Source organism: Equus caballus, chromosome 22 (genome assembly GCF_041296265.1).
Source record: "Equus caballus isolate H_3958 breed thoroughbred chromosome 22, TB-T2T, whole genome shotgun sequence".
Lineage (NCBI taxonomy): Eukaryota > Metazoa > Chordata > Mammalia > Perissodactyla > Equidae > Equus > Equus caballus.
Genome location: NC_091705.1, coordinates 20,000,001 through 20,022,606, shown reverse-complemented (window position 1 = coordinate 20,022,606; position 22,606 = coordinate 20,000,001). Strand labels below are relative to the sequence as shown.

Here is a 22,606-nt window from a genome sequence, read left to right as displayed (position 1 = left end):
GCTCTAGATTGATGTGGCTGAGCCCTCCCCTCCTATCCTCCATTCACCTCTGCCCTCCTGGTGCTTCCACTGTTGTCCTCATGGCAGCTCTGCTCTCCTCTTTTCTTGAGTTCTCCACCACAAGCCAGGTGATCCTGGGCGCCAGATGCGCCTCTCCCCTCAGACTGGGATTTCCCCTCCCACTGCCCTCCCTCCTTCCCATCTGGCCCTTCCCAGAGCTTTCCCCTGGGCAGTCCGAAGTAAGTCAAGAGAGCAGAGATTGGCCCCCATTGGGTCCTGTGTAGCTGGAATCCCATGGGGTCCAGACACTCCCTCCTGAAAAGTGAGACTGTGAGGTGTATTAATCATGTTCTTTATTGTCTGCATTTCATGATGGTTTGACATCTTGGTGGGGGGTGGGAGGGCTTGCTGGCTCGGGGAGAGACTGACCCTCCCAGGACTAGCTAATTCCTAGAGGTGATAAAAACTGGCCTGTGAACATGCCTTTCGTATGCAAACCAACCTATCTCGAGTCCATACCCCCAACCACCTCCTTTTTTCTAATTCTCAGGCACCAAGCCACTATTTCCCCCGCCCTAACTCAGGACCAGGTACCAGATAACTAGAGACCACCCCTGTACCCCAGTGCCAGCCAGAATTATTCAGATTAGCCAGTCCTGAGCTGTTTATCCTGCCCTGCCTTGCCTTTCCTGTGGAAACTGCAATACAGGCGCTCCCCTCGCGCCTGCATCTGCCTCCTCACTAAACCTAGTGCATCCCCATGTGGCCCCGCTTGGCATGGCATGCCCCCCTTCTCTCAGGAACTGTAAGTAACAAAAACTTCTTTCAGTGGCATTAACCTCTTCATGTCATCACTCAGTCATCTTTATAAATCAAAGTCTCAGGGGTACAATTAGGGCAGAAGGGAGCTTTAGAAAAGAGTCTCATTTAATCTCTCCGGCTGGTGGAATGAAAGCAAGCCTGAGCCCGGGCTGCGTCTTCTTTGCTCCAGCGGAAAGAGTGGGCGACTGCAAAAATTCCCCAGTTCTTCACACTCCCTGAAATTTGATTCTGCTGCTCTTGCTATCAAAAGGTAGAGTTTTTCTCCCAATCTCTGGAACCTGGGCTGGCCCTGTGACTTACTTGGGCCAATAAAGTGTTATAGAAATAAAATGTGCCAGTCACGGAATCTTCAAGAGACCTTGCAAGCTTCCACTTACTTTCAGGGTTGGGACTAAGGTGTGGTTCCAAGATGGCTTGGCATGGCATGGTTACTGATCCTGTCTACAGTTAAAATTTTGATATTTTGTTCATCGTGGATCTTTTGCATTAATTTTGATATTTTAAAATATTGCATTAAAATATTACTTATCTTGATCTTTTTTGTGCCCAAGGTAAGTCCCTCACTCATCTCACCCTAATCCTGGTCCTGCTCTCTTAGGACCCTCAGCTGTCACGTGAACAAGCCTGGGCTAGCCTGCTGGAAGATGAGAGACACATAGCCCATTCATCCTCATCACCCTAGCCAACAGCCAGCCAACCCCAGAAACAGAACTGCCCAGCTGACCGGCAGTTGACTGCAAACACATAAGTAAGCCTAGCCGAGACCAGCTGAACCACCAGCTGAGTGCAACCTAATTTGCCAATTCACAGAATTAGTTGTTTTAAGCTACTAAGTTTTGGGGTGCTTATGTTATGCAGCAACAGCTGGCTGATACAGAAGGTCACTCAGCAACTCTTGCATGAAACAAGAGGGGAGAATAAGTGGCTTCTGAGAACGTCCCACAGAGGCAGAAGAGGTGGGGCAGAGGGATCATTCACAATAGGCAACACCATCCTATGCCCAGGTACATCTGGGGCCCTGGGCCTCCACCCACAAGCCCCTCGTGACGCTCAGGGAGCCTCATGGAGTTGCCTTTACAGACAGGAAAGACTCACAGAGGCCCAGGGCCAATATGTCTTTCTTCTGACTTCTACTTTGGTGTCCTTTTTAAAATGGCTCCTTCTGTCCCCTTACACAGAATACAGGAGAGGCTGAGTAATGTCCAAAGTGAGGGGGCTGCAGCAGACCCCTACACTCCAAAACCTCTAGTGGAAGACAAAGAATGGGGGAGAGGGAGGTGGCTGAGGAAGCATCTAGGGGACAAGACAGGGCAAGAAGAGGGAGGAAGGAAGGTCCCAAGGATTTCATTTGTTTTGCAGAGGCCAGGGGCCAGGGAAGTGGACTCAGTCTGAAACGTAGGGGCCCTGGAGTCCAGGCTTCTGGCTCAGCAGTCATTGCCCCTGCAGAGCTGGGTCTGGGTGAAGCACATGGAGCAGACACATCCAGGCTCCCCGGACAGAGGCCTCTCCCGGTGCCCAGCATGACCCAGCCTCCCCTGGTGACAGAAGGTCAGTGACTGCATGACCTTTGCTCCTTGGACCGATGGACTCTTGGGCTGGAGTGTGTGTCCTAGCAGAATCCTCCAGCCCTAAGGAACAGGGACAGCACTGGGCAACTTCTGATGAGGCTCTGGAGTCCTGGAAAGGGTAGGGCAGAGCTCGACTTGGGGAAGAAACTTGCAAGCTGCCTGAAGGTGCAGGAGGTCAGCTGACTTGCTGGCTCTGCCCCTGGGGGATCCAAGTTCCTGGAGCAGCTGTCAGCAGCCATCTGTCTTTAAATCTCCTCATCTCAGGAGCCCCCTCTCAATAGGATCTTGGCTTCCGGACTTGACCTGCTGAGAATGAAGTGAAAGAGGGGTCATCCCCTGAGGGCTGGGACCCCAGGCTGCAAGTCATGAGCAGGGATGCCCTGTTCTCTCTCAGTGAGGACCAGTGACCCAGGAAGAGCCACAACTTTTCCCTCTCCCACCTCAGGGGTTTCTAGCATCTGGTCTCCATGAGAACAGCTTCTCCACGAGGTCATGTCTTATTTACATAATAACCCAAGCTCAGAAAGCTCAGAGTCAGGGACAGTGAGATGAGAGGCAACAGAGGTGGGTGGATGAGCAATGGGAGGGGGAGGGCCCCACCTACCTTGGGGTGCAGGCAGGACTACAGGGCACAGGCTTCTCACGGTGGCTGTTGGGCTGTGGCAGAGTTCTCAATGCCTGTGGAGCAATGGGCGGATGGGTGCTGTGAACACAGTTGGCAGGAGTCCCTGGGGCAGAATGGGGCATAGGGGACTCAGGGTGACTGGGTGCTAAGTGGAGAGGAAGGGGCCCATCCCTTCACTTCCCTCCCCATCTCCTACTGTGCCTCACTCACCCAGGGGCCAGGGCTCTCCAGTGGCTGTGGGACCCAACTGCACGGGGTGAATGCTGCCCAGGGGGTGTTCCCTGCGTGGGCCATCTTTGGGCCTGAGCGGCAGGACAAGAGGCCAGGAGGTTGGAAGAGTGACCCTGAGCAATGTGCACCCAGCCTGAGTTCTGCCTTGACTGAGTCTCCACCCTTCTGCTCCAGGTCACTCTCTCCAGCTCCCTGCCTGCTCCCTCCTGCAAGGAGCCCTTAGGGTCCAGGCTCCTCTTGAGACTCATGCCCTCCTGGGGCTGCCAGCCCTTCTCTCCAGCCCTGACATTTCTCCCAAGCTCTGGCACCACCCTAGCATCCTGGTACCCTCCAGATGTTGGCATAGCTCAGGTCCCAAAGATGGGTGGACGTCCTCTTTGCCACTTGGTGGCCCTGCTGCCTTTGATGACTCCAAGCCATGCTTGGCTGTTTGTGCCCCTTCCCCCAGGGCCTTGCCACTTCCTTCAATATCTCTTCAAAACAGTTTCCACTGCCCTGAAGACCCCGCCCTGGCGATGTGAAGCAGTTGCTGCCCTCCCTTCTGGCCCCCTGATGCTGACACACCAAGCTCTGATCATCTTGCTCCTCTGCCCATAGACCTGCAACCATGACCATTGTGTCAAGGCCCTCTCAGCTGGCACCTGTACCTGGCTGGGGCCCTGCCCCTGTCTGGGATGCTCTCTGCCCCGATCTCTAGCCCAAACCCTGCCCTCTCCCTCAGCTTGCTTGGAGCACTCCCAAGGCCAGGCTGTGTCAGATGTGGATCTAGGGTGCCTGCCTTGCCCAGTGTCCCAGGGAAGGGACAGCCTGATATCAACCAGGCTTGGTATCACATGACCTTCTACCTAGGTCACAGAGAACTGAGTTAGGGGTGGGTTCTTGGCACAAGGGCAGCCAGTGCCATAGCTGCCCAGTGGTGTGGAGTGAAAAGATGTGATGCGCCCAGCGTTTGGGAACTTGAAGGGAGGAGCAGCAGAGATCTAGGCAGAAGAAGTAGCAGAGGGTTGAAAATTCATGACAGAAAGCAGCTAGAGAGGCCTTGAAGGACACAGTGGAAGCAAGAACTGCTATACGAGCTGTTGGAAAAACGGGGCAAAGTCAAGGGTGAGGCAGCCCCCTGGCGGGAGAAGCAGGAGAGGCGGCCAAGAGCGGCTGAACCACAGTGATGGGGAGGGCAGAGGGCCCTGCAGGGATCCACACCCTGGCTTCCCTGGGAGGCCACTGAGGCCTCCTGCTCAAGGCTTCTTTCCACTTCCTCCGCCCATCTCTCTGCTCTTGAGGGAGAGGCCTGAACCTCCAGCTGCCCCGGGCCCACAAGAGCTCTGAGGAGGAGGAACCACAGGAGTGCGCTCAGGGAGCAGAGACCTAGGTCCTCAGAGCCTACCCCCAGCAGGCGGGGGCCCTCCTTGAGCCCCAGAGGCATTGCCAGAGCCAAGATCCCGGCCGCCGGCAGCAGCACCAGGCCAGGCCGGCCCCGAGGAGCAGAGGCAGCAGGAAACTAAGGATCACCGCCAGCAGGAAGGTACCGCGGTCTGAGGAGGACACGGTGCGTCTGAGTCCTGCGCAGGCGCACCAGCCCAGCCCCACCCCACTTGCCCCCAATGGGCGCACTTTCAGGCTGCACAGGGCCGCTGTCCACACTGCCGCCAAACCCTGGCTTGTCGCAGGAGGGTGGAGCCCAGCCTGGAGCACAGTGGCAGTTATGGTTACTATTGCAAACCTGCAGGTAAGAAAAGAAAAGGAGGGTCGCATGGGATCAGGGACCCCAAGGTCACTCTCACCCGTGGAGCCACTTACCCCATGGCCATGGCAGGCAGTCACGCAGCGCTCCAGCTCCCGGAAGGTGATGTTCTGGCAGCGCCTGTCCTGGCACACCTGTGGGGCAGTGTGTGCACTGGGCAGTGACGCTTTGGCCTGTGGGACTTAAACGGTAGGGCGGGGTCGGGTGGGCAGCACTCACCATTCTAGGTCCACACTGGGTGCCTGGCTCTACCAGGCCCAAGTCAAGCAGGTCCAGCTGGGCACCGGGCAGCAGGAAGGCTCCCCTACAGGTCACCTTGCGGCTGCCTAGGCGGAGGATGGAGTCCACGGGCTCCGTGTGTGGCCTGAGTGGGCTCTGCTCCCCACCCTGGCACTGCAGCTTCCCACACTGCGCGTCCCTGGGGACGAAGTGGACGGTGGTCAAACAGCGTGAAGCATCCCAATTACCCCAACAAGCTCCCAGCTTCCGCTCCCTCGGCTTCACTCCCCACCTCTGCGCACAAGGCACGAAGCCACCCTCGCTGTCCTGGCCGCAGTTCCCGTGGGCATTTCCCGCGGAGTTCACAAGCTGGAAACAGGCCTCAGGGGCTGGGCTGGAGCCTGAGGAAGCATGGGCAGGACCACGCTTTCCGGCCTCAGTCCCCCAACCCTATCTTCCCCAGAGTTGAAAACTCCGCGCAGACCCGAGGATGGCGGCGGCGTCTCACCAGGCCCCCAGAGCTGCTGGCACTGCTGCTCAAGCGTGGGACACGCGCCGTCCCGACAGTAGCCCCGGCCGCTGGCACACGGCGAGCCGTCCAGGAGGTAAATGTCCGGGGGGCAGTATGGGGAGGCGCCCGTGCAGAACTCTGGGAGGTCACAGTCGCCCGCAGCCCAGCGGCATGGCGTGCCCGCGGGCTTCAGCTACGCAGGTGTCCCGGGTGGAGGGAGGGTGGCCGAGGCACAAACAGACAACGGACAGTGAGAAATCCACGCCGATAGGGCAGCCCAGAGGCGGGAGGGCCAGGCGGACGCACGCACAGAGCAGAGCCAGCACCTGCAGGGGGACCTGAGGGCGCCAATCACCCAAGACCAGCAGGTCGGCTCCCAAGCGCCCCCACCCGCACGCACCCCCGAACCTCCATGCCCTCACCAGGCAGCGCGCGCAGCAGTCCCCGTGGGTGCACTGGGCCCCCGCACGCAGCGAGCAGTTGTGGGCGAGGCAGCAGGAGTCCGGGCACTCCTGGAGCCAGAAAGGGGAGCAGGAACCAGGTGAGGGCGCAGCTCCCCAGACCTCGGGCGATGGGGGAGAGGGGGCGAGCCTGGGTCCCCGAGGGCCGGGCGCGCAGACCTGACCTGGCCAGCGCCGCAGTCGCACTCCTCGCCCTCCTCCACGAAGCCGTTCCCGCACCTCGCGCGCGGCAACAGGAGCCCAGAGTCCGGCGCATTGGCAAGGCACGCCCCGCCCCCCTTGCGGAAGAAGGCCCGCAGCTGGCGGCGGCTGCAGGCGCTGAACACGCGCGGGAACGGGTGCCTACGGCCGGGGAAGGGCGTCTGGCGTGCGGGGACCACCCCCTCAACCCCCTGCCCTTCTCTGATGATCTCTGCCCCGCCCCCACCCCCGCCCCCGTGCTTGGCCGCACAGCCGCGGGATGCGCCGACACCGCCTGAGCGACGGGTAGCAGCTCGAATCCTCTAAAGGCAGAGCCCAGAGAGGGGAAGTAACCTGCGCGAAGTCACACAGCGAACCTGAGGCAAGAGGATGTGACGCCAGGAGCGGGCAGCCTAGGACTCAAGGTCGAATCCCGACCAAGCGCTGCGACTCCCAGGGTTAGAGTAACGTCGCTAGGTTGTTCTGAAAATAATCTTCATGCTCTCGAGAATCCACTTTACCTGCGTTTCCTCCATTTAAGCCTCATAAACAACTCTCAGGGCGGGTACTATTATCATATACTCATTTTACAGAAGGGGAAACTGAGGGATCTCTGTAGCCGAGCCTCCCCCGCAGTCCGTACCCCCCACCGCGGCGCCCGTACCCAGTGGCTGCTGCCATCACGCAGCCGCCTTGCTCGGCCGCAGCCTCCACGCAGCAGCCGTCGGGGTCGTGGCTGAGGCCAAGGCTGTGACCTATCTCGTGGGCCATGGTGGCTGCAGCGCCAATGGGGAGCTCCGAGTGGTCCTGGGAGGGCGTGGGGACGGTCACTGCGGGCTGCGGGGATGCCCCCAGCCCAGCACCTCTCCTCCGCGTCCTGTCGGGGGCGGAGCTCACCGTGCTCACGCCTCCAGAGCTCTCGGCGCTGCACATGCCCTCGACGGGCGCCAAGCCCACGGTGGCGCCCCGGAAGGCGCGGCCCCTGAGAGTGGAGCGCGGCATGGGCATGACCGGGCGGGGCCGGGAGTCGGGACCACCCGGTGGGGGACCCGCGTGGGGGTCGGAGGCACCCACGTGAGCAGCTGCGCCGAGTCGTGTGGCCTCCGCACCCACAGCCCCCGGCGCCACTGCAGGAAGGCCCAGAGGGTGGCATTCGCGTCCAGTGTGACACGGCTCCGGTCCTGCTCTGTCCACACTTCCAGGCCGGTCACTGCCACCTGAATGTCCAGAGTCCTGAGAATCTGCGGGCAGGCACGGGCTGACGCGGGGACCAGGTGGCCACAGTGTCCGTGCTCCCCCGTGAGGGCGCCCCTCCCTTCTCTTATTCCCTCTCCTCTTCTCCAAGCCTGCCACGTCCTGCTAGGACCTGCTGGTCCCTGTCGGGGTCAACCCCATTAGGGTCTCTCCCTGCAGCCTCCAACCTGGTCCACATAGCTGGCCACCTCCAGGAGACGCTGTTTGGTGTGGTTCAAGTTCCGGCGCTGAGTCAAGAACTGGGAAGGCAGCAATACTGCAGTGTGACGGCTGAGCTGGCCCCATCCCCGCCCCGCCAAGCCCCTTGGGTCTCCTCTCACCAGGGTGTGGTCAGCCACCAAGTACAGCTCCAGGTACCTCCAGCTCCTGTGGGCCTCCCGCCTCTCCTGGGGAGAAGAGGTGGTGACCCTGAGTGGCAGGCTGCTGGGCGTGAGCCCTGACCACCAGCCCCAACCCCCAGAAAGCACCAAGTCAACTTAAAAAATTTGCTAGAACTTGTTTCTTCAGCCTCCAAATAAAAATATCAGGACAGGAGCCCCCAAACTGGGCCATGCAGTCCTGTCTCTTCTGATTTGGAGGGCTACGGATGCCGCATTCCCGCTCCCACCCCTGTCTGTGCCCCTGACCCTGATCTGGGTGGCATGAGAAAGGCTGGCCATGCCCCCTTTGTCCTCGGGGTCCCTATGGCCACAGGCCCCTTTCCAGCTGAGCAGCTGCTCCATCTGGAAGATCTTGTGGGTTGAGAAGTCCTTGGAGTCCCCAGCCGGCCCGGGATGCACGTAGTAGCTGGAATTGCTGCTGAGTGAGATCAGGCCCCTAGGACACAGAGGGGTGCAGAGAGGGGTGTGAGGGAACTCCTTCCCCAGCCCCAGGCCCTGCCCCCTCCCCCTGAACTCCTCACCTCATCCCAGAGCAGGTGCTGAGGACTACCCAGGAGTCAGGGAACCCCCTCACGCGCCCATGGTAATGGCAATGATCCTGGAGAGCAAGGGGCCCAGCCCCAAATCTCAGCCAGGGCTGAAGCGGGAAGGGCAAGAGAGAGGGCATAGGGGGGCTGACCCCAACCTCCCCTTAGGAACAGGAGGAGAATGAGGGAGGAGTGTTGTGGAGGCCCTCAGGTTGTGCATCCCCCAGCACCCCTCACTCTGTCCTCAGAGCCCATAGAATTATCTCACCGTGTGGTTGGGGACCAGCACCACTGGCTGCCCATCTGGGCTGTAGTGGGTTTCTGTGTATCCTGGGGCCAGCAGCCTGCTGGGAGGGGATGTTGTAGGAATCACCTAATTCAGCCCTGCCTCCTCCTCCAGGATGCCCTCCAGCCTTCTCCCTGAATGCTAATTGAGCAGCTCTAGGAGTGAGGCACTTAAGCACCCAAAGTGTGTCTTAGGGAAGGGACTGGAGCAGCTGTGTGTTGCTCAGCTCAGAAAAACCTTAGCCTAGAGGGAGAAAGGTAAAGGGCAGGAAGGAGCCTTGGTGATGGCTTAGATGTAGGAAGTGGGAGTGTGGGAAGCACCAGGGAGGGGCAGGAGAGTTTGGGGTCCCTGTGAGGCCTGCGGCAGGCACCTGGACCCACAGGTCTGGAGCTGGGCAGGAGGGGAGGATTCAGGAGACACTTCAGAGGTGGGACTTGGAGCCAAGGAAGTGTGCTGAACACCCTAGGCAGCCCTGCCTGCTGCCTCCTCTTGTTGGGCATCTGGTCCACCTCCCCACCTCAAAGATCCTTCAAATCTTCTCCTCCAGCCCCCTGGCCCCATATATCTGCCATCTACCCTTCAGTGATGTTCACCCCCTGCTTCCAGAGAAAACAGAATCCCCACCTGCCCACACCTGTCCCTGCCCTGCCTGCCTGAGCAGGGCTCCCCAACCCCACCTTCCCAGACCCCACTCCAGTAATGATTCCATCTTCAGGCTCCATCTCACCAGGGTCCTTCCCACCAAGATGGATCAACCATAAGTCAGTCTCTCTTCCTTAAAGAAAAGCCTTGACCTCCACCTCACCTTGGCCTCTTTATCACCAGACCACCTCAGAAGCTGTGATGCCTGCTTCTCCACCTTCTCCAGCTTTGCTCCCCTCCCCCACACCACGCACACACACAACCGTAGGAGGTAGGTGACGTGATCACCCCATTTAATGTGTGGGGACATCGAACCCCAGAGAAACTATGGTTAAGCATGGTGGAACCAGAGATGGTTCCCAGTCCATCTGACTCCATGGAGAAGAATAAAACACATGGAGAGTGCTTAGAACAGTGTCTGCAATGAAAAAAGCACTCAATACATAAACAGCTGTTGATAATATAGGCTGGACAGTCTCAAGACCCCACGCTCCATCTGGGACACCCACCCCACCCAGCCCACTCTGCCTGCTCATTCACCAGCTCAGAATCTTTGGCTCTGCACCGTCCAGGACACTCAGCACTAAAATGGCCTGTGATCTGACCCTACTGGGACTCCCCAAATTCCTTTCCTGCTGCTCCCTTCCCTGCAGGTGGAGACCCTCTAGGCAGGCAGGCCTGCCTCCCCCTGAATGTGCCTTGACCTTTGTAGCCACTGCCCCTTTGTCCCTGCCATTCTGTCAGCCCGGAGTACCCACTCATCTTTGGACTCCATCTTGGATTCTCTCTTGACTCAGCATAGCCTGTGAGCACCTGCTAGGTGATGCTTACTCATTTCCGGCAGGGAGCTGACAAGATGCTCCTGGGGCTGGGAGGAGGGACATGCCCCACAGCGAGGCCAACTCAGCCTCAACAGTCCACTTCAGCCTCGAGGGAGGCTGTCGTGGGTTGGCGTGACTCTCCTTGTCCCCTGCACCTCCCCAGAGCCCTTGCCCCCTTTACCCTCCCTCATGGGTGCCTGCCAGTCCCCACCCCCAGCATTGGTCCCTCCCAGAGAAAGGGGCGATTCTTGGCTCCCAGACCCCTCCTTGGCCTGGTACTCACTGGTTCTTCTCCAGCTCCAGCAGGAGCTCCTGGCCTTCAGCCTCCAAGGCCACCAGCCCCGTGTCTAGCTTCAAGACCTGGGTGAGAAGGAGTGCAGGGCTGAGAGCAAGCATCCAGCCCTCCTGCCTGCCAAGGAGCAGGTGGGACGTAGAGCTGGCTGGTGAGGGAGTTCATGGGGCGGGAGTGGGGGGTAGCGGGCACCCCACTTGCCAGGGTGGATGTGGATGGATGTGGGGGTGAGAACATGCAGACAAATGTTCCCAAGCTCAGGATGTTGGTTATTCTGACAACAGCCATTTGACATAGCCTGCTTGGTGCACACCACACCCTCCGTAGAGAGACGAGGGGTCCCAGAAAACTGCCCTGCCTTGCCCAAGGAGACTGGGCCCTTCTTCTGGCCCTCACTCCTCTTCCACGCCCAGAGGCTTCTTCTAAGCAGGCAGGACAGAGGGGTCCTGAAGACATGGCCAGGGAGCCTCGGGTAGGAGGCCAGGCCTCCTCACAACCTCTTGCTTCTATACCTTGCTGCTCCCCGCTCCCTCTAGAATTCAGACTTCACTCCTCCACCTCCAGTTGCGACAAACTCCTCCTGGCACTGAAGTTCCCCTGGATCCCCGCAGGCCTGCCCCATGCCTGTTCCACTGAGCCCATGAAGTAAACACCGATCTCCAAGCGGGCCCAAGAGATAAACACCGGCTTGGCCAGCTCGCGGCTCCTTGCCCTGCCCTCTTTGCCCCTTCCACCCTGTGGGAATACCCCATCTGCCCTCCCTGGCCACTCAGCCTGGCTGGGGGCCCAGAATTGGAGCTGGCCCAGGAGCCTCCTGGAGAGCTGCTGTGTCTTTGGAATGCTTGGCCCTTCTCTTTTATCCCACAATGCACTGGGCTGGGCCCAAGGCCAAGGGGCTCAGAGTCTTGGGGGGGTCCTTCCTCTGCAGGTGGGGAGCAGACAGCCCCCATCCCCCTAGCCAAGGGACCCCCAAGTCTCCAAGCGTGAGCTCATATGGCCGGAATGCCGCTTGCTTTATTGGAGAAAGGTTTGCACTAAGGGGAGGCGGCAGCCCGAATGGAAGGCCTCCTACAGCCCCACCCCCATCCCCAGGGCTCCTGTCTCTCTGTAGTCCCTCCTGTCCTCACTTCTTGCCCTCCTCGTCACCCTGCCTCTCACTTTGCACCCCATCCCCAACCTGAAATCTGGGTGTTTCCTGCCTCTGGGGAGAACTCTCTGCCTCAACTCTGTCTGCTGTCCTCATCTCGGCAGGCTTCCAGAGGTAAGTGCCTGTAGTGGGGAAAGCCAGGCCCCTTTGGGATTCCCCTCATGGTCCCAGCCTGGGCCAGACAGAGAGAGAGGTCCACAGTCAGGATGACGCCAGCATGTGTCTCGCCTTCTCTTCTGCTGGTGAGGTCCTGGAGGACAGTCTCAAAGCGTGGGCCAACGCCATTCTTGACCCCTTGAATGGGGGCACCGAGGGGCCGGGGGGCCCCAGTGAGAGTTCTAGGTTGGGAGCTGCTGGGCCTGTGGGGGTCTCCCAGCCTTCAAGACAGTGCTCTCCTGCCTTCCTCCTTGCTGGCTTGGACAGTGGGTTGTCTTCTCTGCCTGGAAATTCAGGATAAAGAGAGCTCTCTAGGCTTGGGGACATTGGCCAATGGTTTAAAGTCTCTAGACCTTAGTGAGTCCCAGGCTGCTGGGCTAAAAAGAGCTGTGTGACCTTGAGCAATTTCCCCAACCTCTCTGAGCTTGTTTGCCCCTCTGTGAAATAGACATACGGAGGCTGCTGGCCTCCTGGTTTGCAGCACAGCTGCTGAAGCACATACCGATGGGGGCATGGTTATTCTGGAAGTGTATAAGAGGCACGTGCTGGGAGGAGCTTCGCACAGCAAACTGGAGAAGCAAAATGGGGTGGGCTTGCGTCTAGGGGCCACCAGGAGAGTGACCACTGCCCCCTGGCCAGAAGTGGATTCTGCATGAGCCACTGGAACTGAAGTTTCAGGTCCCTCAATGGCAGGGTCCTGCAGGCACAGCAATGTGTCCAAAGGGTCACATGTTCTGGTAAATTTTGTAAAAGGAAGATATTTTGGTGTTTTTTTTAAAGAGGTCCCTGAAAAGCTTCAGGCCCCACAAACTCTGGCCCCATGTCTGCCTGGTGGGGTGGGGGTGGCCCAGATAATCCTGGGAAGGGAGGGACAAGGTTGGGGGGAAGGAAGCCTGAAAATGACTTCCATGTGTGCAGGCTCAGCAGCTGCTGTCTGCCCACCCTGGCCTGCCAACCTTTTGGGGAGGGGCCTAAAGGACTCCAGCGAAACTGCCATGCTGAAATTTGAGGAGGGGCAAAGGGGCTGGGAGACCCTGGGCCCCTGCAGAGGAAGGGATGACGTGGCACTGACCGGCTCCTCCAGGGTGACCATGCGCCAGGGCCGTCCATCCAGGACCCAGTGAGGGGTGACTGGCTCTCCAAGGGTGTTTCCTGGGGTGAGGACAGAGCACAGGGTGAGGGGACCTGAGGAACATAGGGGATTGGGGGGACAATAGAGGGGCGGGGTTAGAGGACATCAGCAAGGAGGAAGGAGAAACTCCATCTTCAACACACAAAGGCTTAGCCTGGAGAAGGTGGGCACCCATGGGGTATCCTTGGAACTGAGGAGCCACCTGGGAGGTGGCAGAAGCGAGACAGAGGAGCCTGGGAAGGACAGCTCAGCTGGGGAGGTGGGAGCCCGAATGACCTGGGGCAGGGGGGCTTGGGGTCAAAGGTCACAAGAAAGAGACCAAGGCCCGGATGCAGAGGGGAAAGGAAAGGGGAGGTAGCTTCCGGTATTTTTAGCCTGGGCAGCAGATGCCTTCAGGGTGAGAAATCTGTGAAGAGAAGATGCTTGTGTCTCCCCCACCATCTGAGAAAAACAACAGCCAGATGTTATCTTGGGAGGCCCACTTTGCCCAGAGCTCCCCTTGGGGGCTTCCTGCTGGAGGCAGGGCTTCCAGGGACTCTGGCCCAGAAGCCCCCTCCTTGTGTCTTCAAGGTGGGGGCTGGGGGACAGAGCCTGAGTGCTCCCAGCCCTGGTGTGCCTAAGGGGGCTCCAGGAGGAGCCAAGCATTACTCAGAAGGCATCTGGAATGCTCCCCTGGAATGCCACTCCCCTCCCCCACCCCCCACAGCTGGGCCCCAGCAATACTCAGCACACCCTCCCTGAAGCAGCAAGGCCCCAGGCAGCCCTCCCACCCCTCTGGCACTCAGTGCCAGGGGAAACCCAGCCTCCAGAACCAATAGCTCCCCAGCCCCGACCCAGCCCTGGCCCCAGTCCTGCCCAGGCTGAGATGGCTGCCTTGGAAATGGCTCAGCTACTCCTGGGCCCCCCCAACTCCCCTCTCCTCCTCCGTCTCCTCTCCCAGACCCTGACCATCAAAGACCTAGAGTAGCAGCAGCTCCAGGAGCCCCTCTTCCCCAAGAAGCCCTCCCTGACTGGATGAGTGAGTTGCCATCAGGCAGGTAGAGATGGAGGCAGGGGTAGGGTGGGGGTGAGGACACGTGGCCTTGACATGGAGGCTGAAGGGCCTGTGGGGAGGGGTCTGAGTACCTCTGGGGAAAATGGGGAGGGGCCGTCTCTCACTCAGAGAGGACTTAACTGGATGTGGAGAACCAGCGGAATGCCTGGGGACTGTCCCCAAAGGCATGAGGGTTTTCATCCCTCCCGCTCGGGGCTCCAGAACAGAGGAGGGCCCTACATGTATTGGGTCTCTGCCTCCCCGTTCTCTGGAACCCACCACCCTCAGGCTGCCCAGCCCAGCCCTTCCCACCTCCTCCCTGGTTGCCCTTCCTGTCGCCTCTCTGGCACTTGACTGACAGGACTCTGCCAATCCTCCCACCCACTTGGAGAGGTCATCGCAGTCTGCCCTGTCTCACAGAGGGTCTGGAGAGGCTACACTGGCAGAGACGAGCTGCAGTTTTCCCCCAGGGCCCAGCTAACAGGCACTTTCTGTTTGAGGCCGTCCTTCTCTATCTAACCAAACAAGGCAACAATATAAACGATATACACACCGCCTCCAGGCCCCGGGATGACGGGGTGAGCATGGGGTGAGTGTGGAGGCCACAGTTAGTTCACTAGCCTGAGGGCACAGCAGGGAATCCTGGGGGCCAGTGGGCTGGGGGCTTCCCGGAGGAGGGAGACCCGCCGAGCCCTAAGGGAATGGTCGCACTGGTGAATGGAGCCTGCGGTTGGTCAGAGCAGAGAATCCAGACAGAGGGCTGGGGTGGGGGGCTGCTAGGCAGCTGCTCGGTGGCGAAACGGCCCTGTGCTCCCGGGCGCGCAGTCCTGTGGGTTCAGACCTTCCATCCCCTTGCCGTGGCCTCGCCTGCCCCTCGGGGCGCACCCGCGCCCACGTCCTCACCTGGAAACGTCTTAGCCCCCAACACCCTCCACCGTGGCCGCACTAGTAGCAGCAGCAGCAGCAACGCCGGCGACCCTCGAGCTGTCCGGGCCCCCCGGCCCATAGCTGTGAGCGCCTCTGCCTCCAAGCTGCGGCTCCCGGCTCCGGGCTCCGCCCCGGCTGTATAGCGGCCGACCCACGCCCCATGCCGCCCAGCCCGCCGGCTCTGCCCCCGCCCGCGCCCAGTCCCGGCCCGCAGCCCCTCCCCGCGAGACCCCGCCCGCCGCGCCCTGGGGAGCCAGGACGACCGCCCGGGCGGAGCGGCCGTCTAGGGGGTAGAGGGGCACAGGCGGGAATCTGCGGCCCCCCTCCCCGCGCCGGGGACCCGCCCGCGCCCTCCCGCCCCATAGATCTCGTGGGAGTGGAGGATGGAGATGGGGCAGGAACCCCCGGGAAGGACCTTTGAGGACTATAGCCGGGGGACAGAGGCCAGGGCTAGGGGCTACCTGTTGCTACCCGGGTCGGCGCAGGGTGCGCCCCCCTCCGTGGTCTCCTGGGGCAAACCTCTGTCCCAGTCCTGCCATCAACCCTGCCCAGAGGCGTCCCGGCGGCAGCCCGGTGGAAGTGCCCCTAGGAGAAGGGAGGCCGGGCGACTGCGACAGGGAGGTGCAGCCGGCGCCCCAAACCAGTCTCTGTGCTGCAGTGGCCCCCAGCCCCTGCCCCCGGGGCGCGCGGAGCGAGCGAAGGCCGCGGTCCTGCGGGCTGGGCGCCGGCGAAGGCGAGGCTGGGGGACAGGGCGCGGGGGACAGCCCCTTGTCCCTGGCCGTGGACCGGGGAAGAACTGTATGTACAAAGCCATAGACGCCGAGACGTGGGGGATCCTTCCGGCCTCGGTGACATCTGTTTCTTGTTTTCAAGTTTCGTTTGTGTAGTAAGTAGTAAATCCGGACAGCGAACCGCAAGTATTCCGACTATTTGGTTTTTTCTTTTTTTTAATTTTTTGAAGATTTTATTTTTCTCCTTTTTCTCCCCAAAGCCCCCCGGTACATAGTTGTGTATTCTTCGTTGTGGGTTCTTCTAGTTGTGGCATGTGGGACGCTGCCTCAGCGTGGTTCGATGAGCAGTGCCATGTCCGCGCCCAGGATTCGAACCAACGAAACACTGGGCCGCCTGCAGTGGAGCGCGCGAAGTTAACCACTCGGCCACGGGGCCAGTCCCTGTTTTTGAGAATTGAAAATGTGGCAGTTGGGTGAGTAAGAGTTCCAGCAGCGAGGGATAGCTGGGTTCGCCTGATTCAAATGTCAGAAAGTAGGAGGAGGACCGGCCTGGTGGCGCAGCGGTTAAGTGCCAACGTTCTGCTTCGGTGGTGCGGGGTTCCCCGGTTCGGATCCGGGGTGCTGCCATGGCACCGCTTGGCAAGCCATGCTGTGGCAGGCGTCCCACATATAAAGTGGAGGAAGATGGGCACGGATGTTAACTCAGGGCCAGTCTTCCTCAGCAAAAAGAGGAGGATTGGCAGTAGGTTAGCTCAGGGCTAATCTTCCTCAAAAAGAAAAAAAAAAACATAGGATGAGATGTTTAAAGTAACATCCTTCCCTCTTCTGTCTCCATCCTCTCAGCCCACATCGCCGTATTATTAGCTTCTCATATAAACTTTTAGATTATTTTGTACGTACCTAAGACAATATAGATACAGTTTTTCTCTTATTAACATTTTTCTGCCTCTTGATTTTTTTTTTTTTTGCTTGGTACACCTTGGAGATCCTTCATATCAGTGTGTTTAGAGTGGTCTCATTATCACTATTCTTATGATTATTACTATTATCCTATTAGTATTACCTTGGGTTTTAAGTCAACTTTAGTAAGGTGTAATTTGCATACAATAAAATGTACTTATTTTACGTGTACAGTTAGATGAGTTTTAATAAATTTATACACCTGTGTAATCACCACCACAATCCGGATACAGCCTTTTTATCACTGCCCAAAAGTTCCCCTGTGCCCCTTCCAGCCAATCTCTCCCACTCTCAGCCCCAGGCAACCACTGATCTGCTCTCTGTCTATGGTAGGTTTTGCTTATTCCAGAACGTCATATAAATGGAGTCATAAAGCAGGTACTCTTTTCTGTCTGGCTTCCTTCCCTTTTTCTGTTTTTGAGATTCATCTACATTGTTTCGTGTATCAGTAATTTGTAGTTCTGAGTATGTTCCTTGGGATGAGGATAGTGGGATTTCTCTGTTCCCCAGTTAGGTATTTGGGTTCTTTTCCAGTTTGGGACTCTTCTAAATACAGCTGCTGCAAAACTGCTATGGAAGTCTTTGTATGGACATATGTTTTCATTTCTCATCAGCAAATACCCAGTAGAATTGCAGGGTCAGTCATATGGTAAGGAATATTTGATTTTTTAAGAAACTATTTTCTAAAGTGGCTGTCCCATTTCCATTCCCACAAGCAATGGATGAGAGTTCCAGTTCCTCTACAACCTCACCAACATTTAGTGTTGTCAATCTTTTTAATTTTAGCCATTCTAGTGGATGCGCAGCTACCGTTTATTCTTACATTGAATGCTACCGTTTGTTCATACAGTTCCCTCTTGGGCATATAAATGGTTTCAATCCTTTTGCTATTACAAATAATACTGGAATGGATAATCTGATACACAAGCTTATCTGTGAGATGAATTCCTACAAGTGGGATTACTAGATCAAAGAATAGGTGTGTTTGTGATTTGGGTAGATTCAGTCACATTGCCCTCCAGTTTGTGCCATTTTACAATTGCATAGCAATATCTGAAGTATTGTTTCCCACAGCCTTACCAACACAGTATCAAGCTGTGATATTCGCTAGTCTGAAAGTGAATGTGCAGGTTTAATGTGCATTTCTCTTACCAGCAAGGTTGAATGTTGGTTCAAACACTTAAGAGCCATTCATATTTCCTTTTCGCTAATTACCTATTCATATCTGCAGCCCATTTTTCTATTGGGTAGTTGGTCTTTCTCTTACCAACTTGAAGGAGTTCTTTATACATAAAGGAAATTAACCCTTTGCAAATATTTCCCCCAGTTTGTGAAATGTATCCAGCCTGTTCCATGAGGCTTTCATTCAGTTATATTCATTGCTGGGTTGCATTCGATTGGGCAAATATAACCACATTTTTTTTTCATTGATTCTACTGTTGCTGGACATTTGGACGATTCCTAGTTTTGAGATGTTACCAAAAATGCTGCAGTGGGACATTGGTGTGCATGTGACCTTGGTTTCCTCCCTTTACCTGTTCTGCTTCCTCCATCTCTTTACTCGTTTCCCCTGGGAAACATGAATACGTTACTTGCACATGAAACCTCGTCTCGAGGAACCTAATACAGACATAGATGGCTTTGGTCATGCTGAGGGCTCCAGTGTAGACAGGCTGGAGAGGCATCAACCCCTTCCTCTGTGGATGACTAAAGCGGGTCACCGTGGGTGCTGACAGCAGCAGAAGCCACACTTCAAGGACAGAGTTCCCTGATCCAGGATTCCCTGGCTAGGTGAGCCAGGTGACAAAGAGCAAGGAATCCTGTCACGCCCAGGGGCCATTTTGCTATCTCTTCTAGTGTTCAGGGAGGATTTGGGGAAGAATAGGAGTGGACAGAATGACCAAGGCTCCTTCTTGAACCAGGGGCACAACTGGAGATTCCAAAAGAGAATGTGGATCCTGAGAAAGGAGAAATCTGAAGATACAAGTCCTAACTATAGTAAAGGAGACAGTTCGGAAGAGGAAGAGACAGGCAGCTAAGAAAGCCCCAGAGATCATAGTGACGGGACCACACCAAATATGTGGCCTGGCAGGGCCTGGTGAGAGCTGGGAGGTAGCTCAAGCCCCAAAAGAGTTGAGGACCCAGAAAAGAGAGCAGACCCCCAGAGTGGCGAGATTCTGAATGCAGAGGGGGCAGCTTCGGTGTGGACATCCGGGAGAGAAGAAGGCAAGGCCCTTTCTCCTCTGGCAAAAAACAGCCAACTGGTGAACTCCTGCTCACACTGCTGACCACGGCTTTGGTATCTCCTTGTCAGGGATGCCCCCTGACCCAAAGCCAGGTTCCTGACCCCTGCACCGTACTTCTTGCTGCACCACATTTCACACGGCATTACAGTTGCTCATTTCCTTGTCTCTCTCCCAGACCTGATCTCCACGAGATCTGGAACTTTGTCCTTCTTTCGCTGCCTGGAACAGGGCCTGGCTAATGTCACAGGGGGAACATGTGGCCTAGGGGGCAGGCGGGGCTTGGAGTAATCCCTGCAGAGTGGACATCTCCCAAACCCGGACGAGCTATGTCCAAGCATGCCAGAGGAATTTCTGCCGAAATCTCAGAGCAACTGTTTGTTTACATTTGGAGGTTGCAGAGCAGGGTGCGGGGGGCCATTGGCCCAAAGTTGAGGAAGATGGATCCCAGAAGGGCCACTGATCATGGTGTTCAAGCCTGATGACACCATGGGAGAGATGATTCATGAGATGGCTTGTTGGTGTCTCTCTCCAGAAGGGCGTGTGTCCTGGGAAATAAGCAAACTAATGAGAGTTAAACTTTTGAAGTTCTCACGCAGTGGGCAGCACTCACTATCTGAAAACAGGACTCATCCTGAAGAGTGACCAGGAACAGGGTGTCCCAGTGAGGTGATGCCAACTCTGGCCCACAGAGATGTCCCGTGTGGCACCTGGAGATGACAAGCAATGCTTGGGTGAATCAGAAAAACTCACACTTGTGCATGGAGGGCCCCAAAGGCACAGTCAAGGCTCTGGCGCATCTAAAGGGGACCATGATGTCCCTTGGCAAGATGAAGGGGTGCTTTAAAAAAATGTATGATCAGCCGGAATTTGGGTAGAGTGCCCTAGATAGCCAACATAAAAGGTGGAGATTTTTGAAAACCTTCCTACTGAAGTATACCATATTTTCAGAAAAGTGTGGGTGTCCCAGGTGCCCAGTTCAATCACTTTTCACAAAGTGAACACACCATAACACCTGCCCCCAGACCAAGAGGCAGCACACTCTGGGCCCCCGGAAAGCCCCCCTGTGTTCCCTCCCAATCACAACCTTACCTGTAAGTAACCACTGTTTTGGCTTCCGTCACCATTGATTAGCTTTGCCTGCTCTTGAACTCACAAGAATGAAATGGTACAGTCTGCATTGTTTAGCATCTGCCTCCTTTCACTCAACATTATGTTTGGGAGTATTGCCCATGAAGCGTGTGGTTGTAGCTCCTGCTCACTGCTGCATAATATTCCATTGTGTGAGCATAGCACATTTTATTTATCCATTCTATTGCTGATGTGCATTTGTTGTTTCCAGTTTGGGGCTATTATGAATAGCATGACTGTGAATGTTTTAGTACAAGTCTCACAGTGGATATAAACCCTTAATCTTTTTGAGTAAGTGTCCAGGGATGGAATTTCAGGGTCATAGTGATGCGGGGTCGGTGAGCCGAGGAGTCGAAAGAAAGATTTCTTAGACTCTCAAGATCTGGCAGTAGTGCTCTTTTATTTAGAGAATAGTGTGGAATAGCATGGGGACAGGACCCATGGGCAGTCAGAGCTTCTGCTGCCGCCGCTTCTGCTGCCCCCGCTGGCATGGGGACAGGACCCATGGGCAGGCAGAGCTGGTGCATGGGGACAGGACCCACGGGCGGTCGGAGCTCCTGCTGCTGCCCCGAGTTGAGGGTTAGGGCTAATTTTATAAGGCATGGGTACGTGACTTATTTTTACTGGAGAAAAGAAAAGATGATGTAAAAAGTCATTAAATGATTTCAGTGCAGACGGGGTCTGGTTATTGTGTGGTCATATAACTTTAGATACGAATCTGGCCATATAGATCGGCATGTAGGTGAGGATGCCCTGGGCTTCTCTCCCTGGGGCGGTCCTAATTCATACCATAAAAAAAGTCCACTGGGTCGTATAGTTTGGCATGTAGTCCAGGTCACCTTGGGCTTCTCTAGCTGGGGCAGCCTTAATCCACATCAATAGGGCAGGAGTATTTTAGCTTTAATAGATAATGTCAAACAGTTTTCCAAAGTCATCATTACATACTGTATTATTCCATTTATGTAAGTTCAAAAACAGACAAATTCACTCTATGCTGTTAGAAGTCAAGATAGTAGCTACCTTCGGGGGTTGTGACTGGAAGGGGTCACAAAGGAGACTCTGGGGTGCTGATGATGGTTTGTTTCTTGATCTGGATGCTGGTTACATGGGTGTGTTAACTTTTTGAAAAGTCATTGAGCTGTACACTTATAACGTGTGCACTTTTCTGTGTGTGTTATACTTGAATTAAAAGCTTATTTTAAGTCCTGAGGAGCCTCAGCCTCCGGGAGTGGACACAACTACCCTCTCTGAGAATCCTCCAGTCTCAGGGGAACCTATACCTCCCGGGAGGTACACCGAAGCAGAGGAAGACTCCCAAGTCAGAGGTTCCCAAAGGCCACCGGAGCCACCCCTTCTGAGGCCACCTGTGGACGTCCCCTCACCCTCCTTTCCCAGCCTCGAAACACCTGGCTGCATTTGGCTTGCTCTCTTCCGATCCCACCTCTGGATTTAGCCCACACTTTCCACCCTCCCACTCAACAACAATGTAGAAAAACCAGTGCTTATTAAGCGCTGGTCATTGTGGGCAGTGGAGGGGAGAAGCGCCCAGAGCCTCCAGGAGCAGGAAGGGGCACAAATCACTTAAGTATAAGGCAGTTTATTGTAATTGTCATGTAATTTGTGCCGGCTGCCCACTTCCTGCAGACAGTCTCTCAGAATGAACTCTGCTGAGTTTGTATCTTGTATTCCAGTCCAGTAGTTTGGGTTGCAAGAAAGAGACTCACTCCAGTTATGTCATAGAATGGAAGTTTATTGCAAGGCCATGTGGACGGGCTCCCAGGAGCAGTCTGGCAATCAGGCACTCAAAGGAATGAGACCTGAGACCAGAGACGGTCCACCCTTGGCTACAAGGAGCTCACCTGGCCTCTAATTTCTTCCCAATCTGTTAGCTCCTATGCATCTCCCACTAGTCTCCATGTTTCTGGGCCCAAATCCCAGAGCTGTGAGCTCTTTGCTCCTCCTACAATTTGCCACCAGAATACCAAGGGAGTCATTAGCCCACCGGAGAACTGGTTCCCCTCAGGTCCTGGCTTCTCAGGAGCACTTTATTCCTTCATGGTGATCCTCGTTTGCATAAGCCTTCGGAAGGAGCATGAAAGCTCACTCAATCATGAGAGGGATCCTCCTGGAGCAGAAACAAGAATGCTGACAGCAACATCTGCTCCCCATGCTCCCTTGGGGTGGGGAGTGGGAATGGGGACACCTCTTCTTCTAGGACCACATCTGGCACAAGATGCCTGCTCAGGCAACTTCACTGCCTGGCATGCCTTCTCCTAGGGACCATCAAACCTTCTTGATTTCCACAGTCTTAGTGTATGAGAGGGATTACCTCCTCCAGGAAGCCCATGACTCGAATGGCCAGGGACATGCCCTAGCCTTCAGCAGATGGGCACTGAGACAGAATGTGGCCTGCTAACGGCATTCTCATCAATTGCAAAAGTCTCAGGAATGAGTCCATACTTGGGGTCCTTTGGAAATAGAAGAAAAACTACATTTCCCAGCATTTCTTGCAGTTTGGAGTGGCCATGTGACTAAACTCTAGCCAATGGGAAGTAAGTGAAAATGACATGTGCAACGTCTGGGTTA

General features: G+C 56.2%; 1 protein-coding gene across 34 annotated transcripts; it reads right to left on the bottom strand.

Moving 5' to 3' along the window:
* Positions 1-336: 336 nt before the first annotated feature.
* Positions 337-15,767, bottom strand: ADAM33 (ADAM metallopeptidase domain 33). 34 transcript variants are annotated; one of them, XR_011431046.1, is made up of 23 exons: positions 14,932-15,128; positions 12,936-13,015; positions 12,366-12,560; positions 10,552-10,628; positions 8,788-8,866; positions 8,514-8,590; positions 8,239-8,428; positions 7,933-7,998; positions 7,780-7,851; positions 7,433-7,599; positions 7,256-7,340; positions 7,023-7,165; positions 6,343-6,520; positions 6,140-6,229; positions 5,715-5,910; positions 5,499-5,607; positions 5,207-5,405; positions 5,044-5,121; positions 4,858-4,955; positions 4,631-4,778; positions 3,226-3,317; positions 2,995-3,068; positions 337-2,696 (listed from the first exon to the last, which is right to left on the bottom strand). XR_011431046.1 is itself a non-coding variant. In XM_070247811.1 (23 exons), the coding sequence occupies exons 2-23, from the start codon at positions 12,971-12,973 to the stop codon at positions 2,651-2,653; spliced, it is 2,595 nt and encodes an 864-aa protein (XP_070103912.1). In that variant the 5' UTR covers positions 12,974-13,015; positions 15,417-15,690; the 3' UTR covers positions 337-2,650. The 34 variants fall into 34 exon arrangements, 27 of the variants coding, with proteins under 27 accessions (XP_070103912.1, XP_070103917.1, XP_070103909.1 ...); XM_070247811.1 differs by lacking the exon at positions 14,932-15,128 and adding an exon at positions 15,417-15,690 and having other exon boundaries at positions 2,995-3,118; positions 4,858-4,966; positions 12,366-12,597; XM_070247816.1 differs by lacking the exon at positions 14,932-15,128 and adding an exon at positions 15,417-15,555 and having other exon boundaries at positions 2,995-3,118; positions 4,858-4,966.
* Positions 15,768-22,606: the final 6,839 nt, after the last annotated feature.

Coding starts and splice junctions, on each gene's coding strand:
- ADAM33 (XM_070247807.1), bottom strand. CDS start 15,034: ATGGGCCGGGGGGCCCGGACAGCTCGAGGGTCGCCGGCGTTGCTGCTG. Junction 4,779..4,857: donor CGGCCCTGTGCAGCCTGAAA/GTGCGCCCATTG, acceptor TGTCCTCCTCAG/ACCGCGGTACCTTCCTGCTG. Junction 3,318..4,630: donor AGGGCCCCCGCCTGCTGGGG/GTAGGCTCTGAG, acceptor CCTGCCGCTCAG/GCCCAAAGATGGCCCACGCA.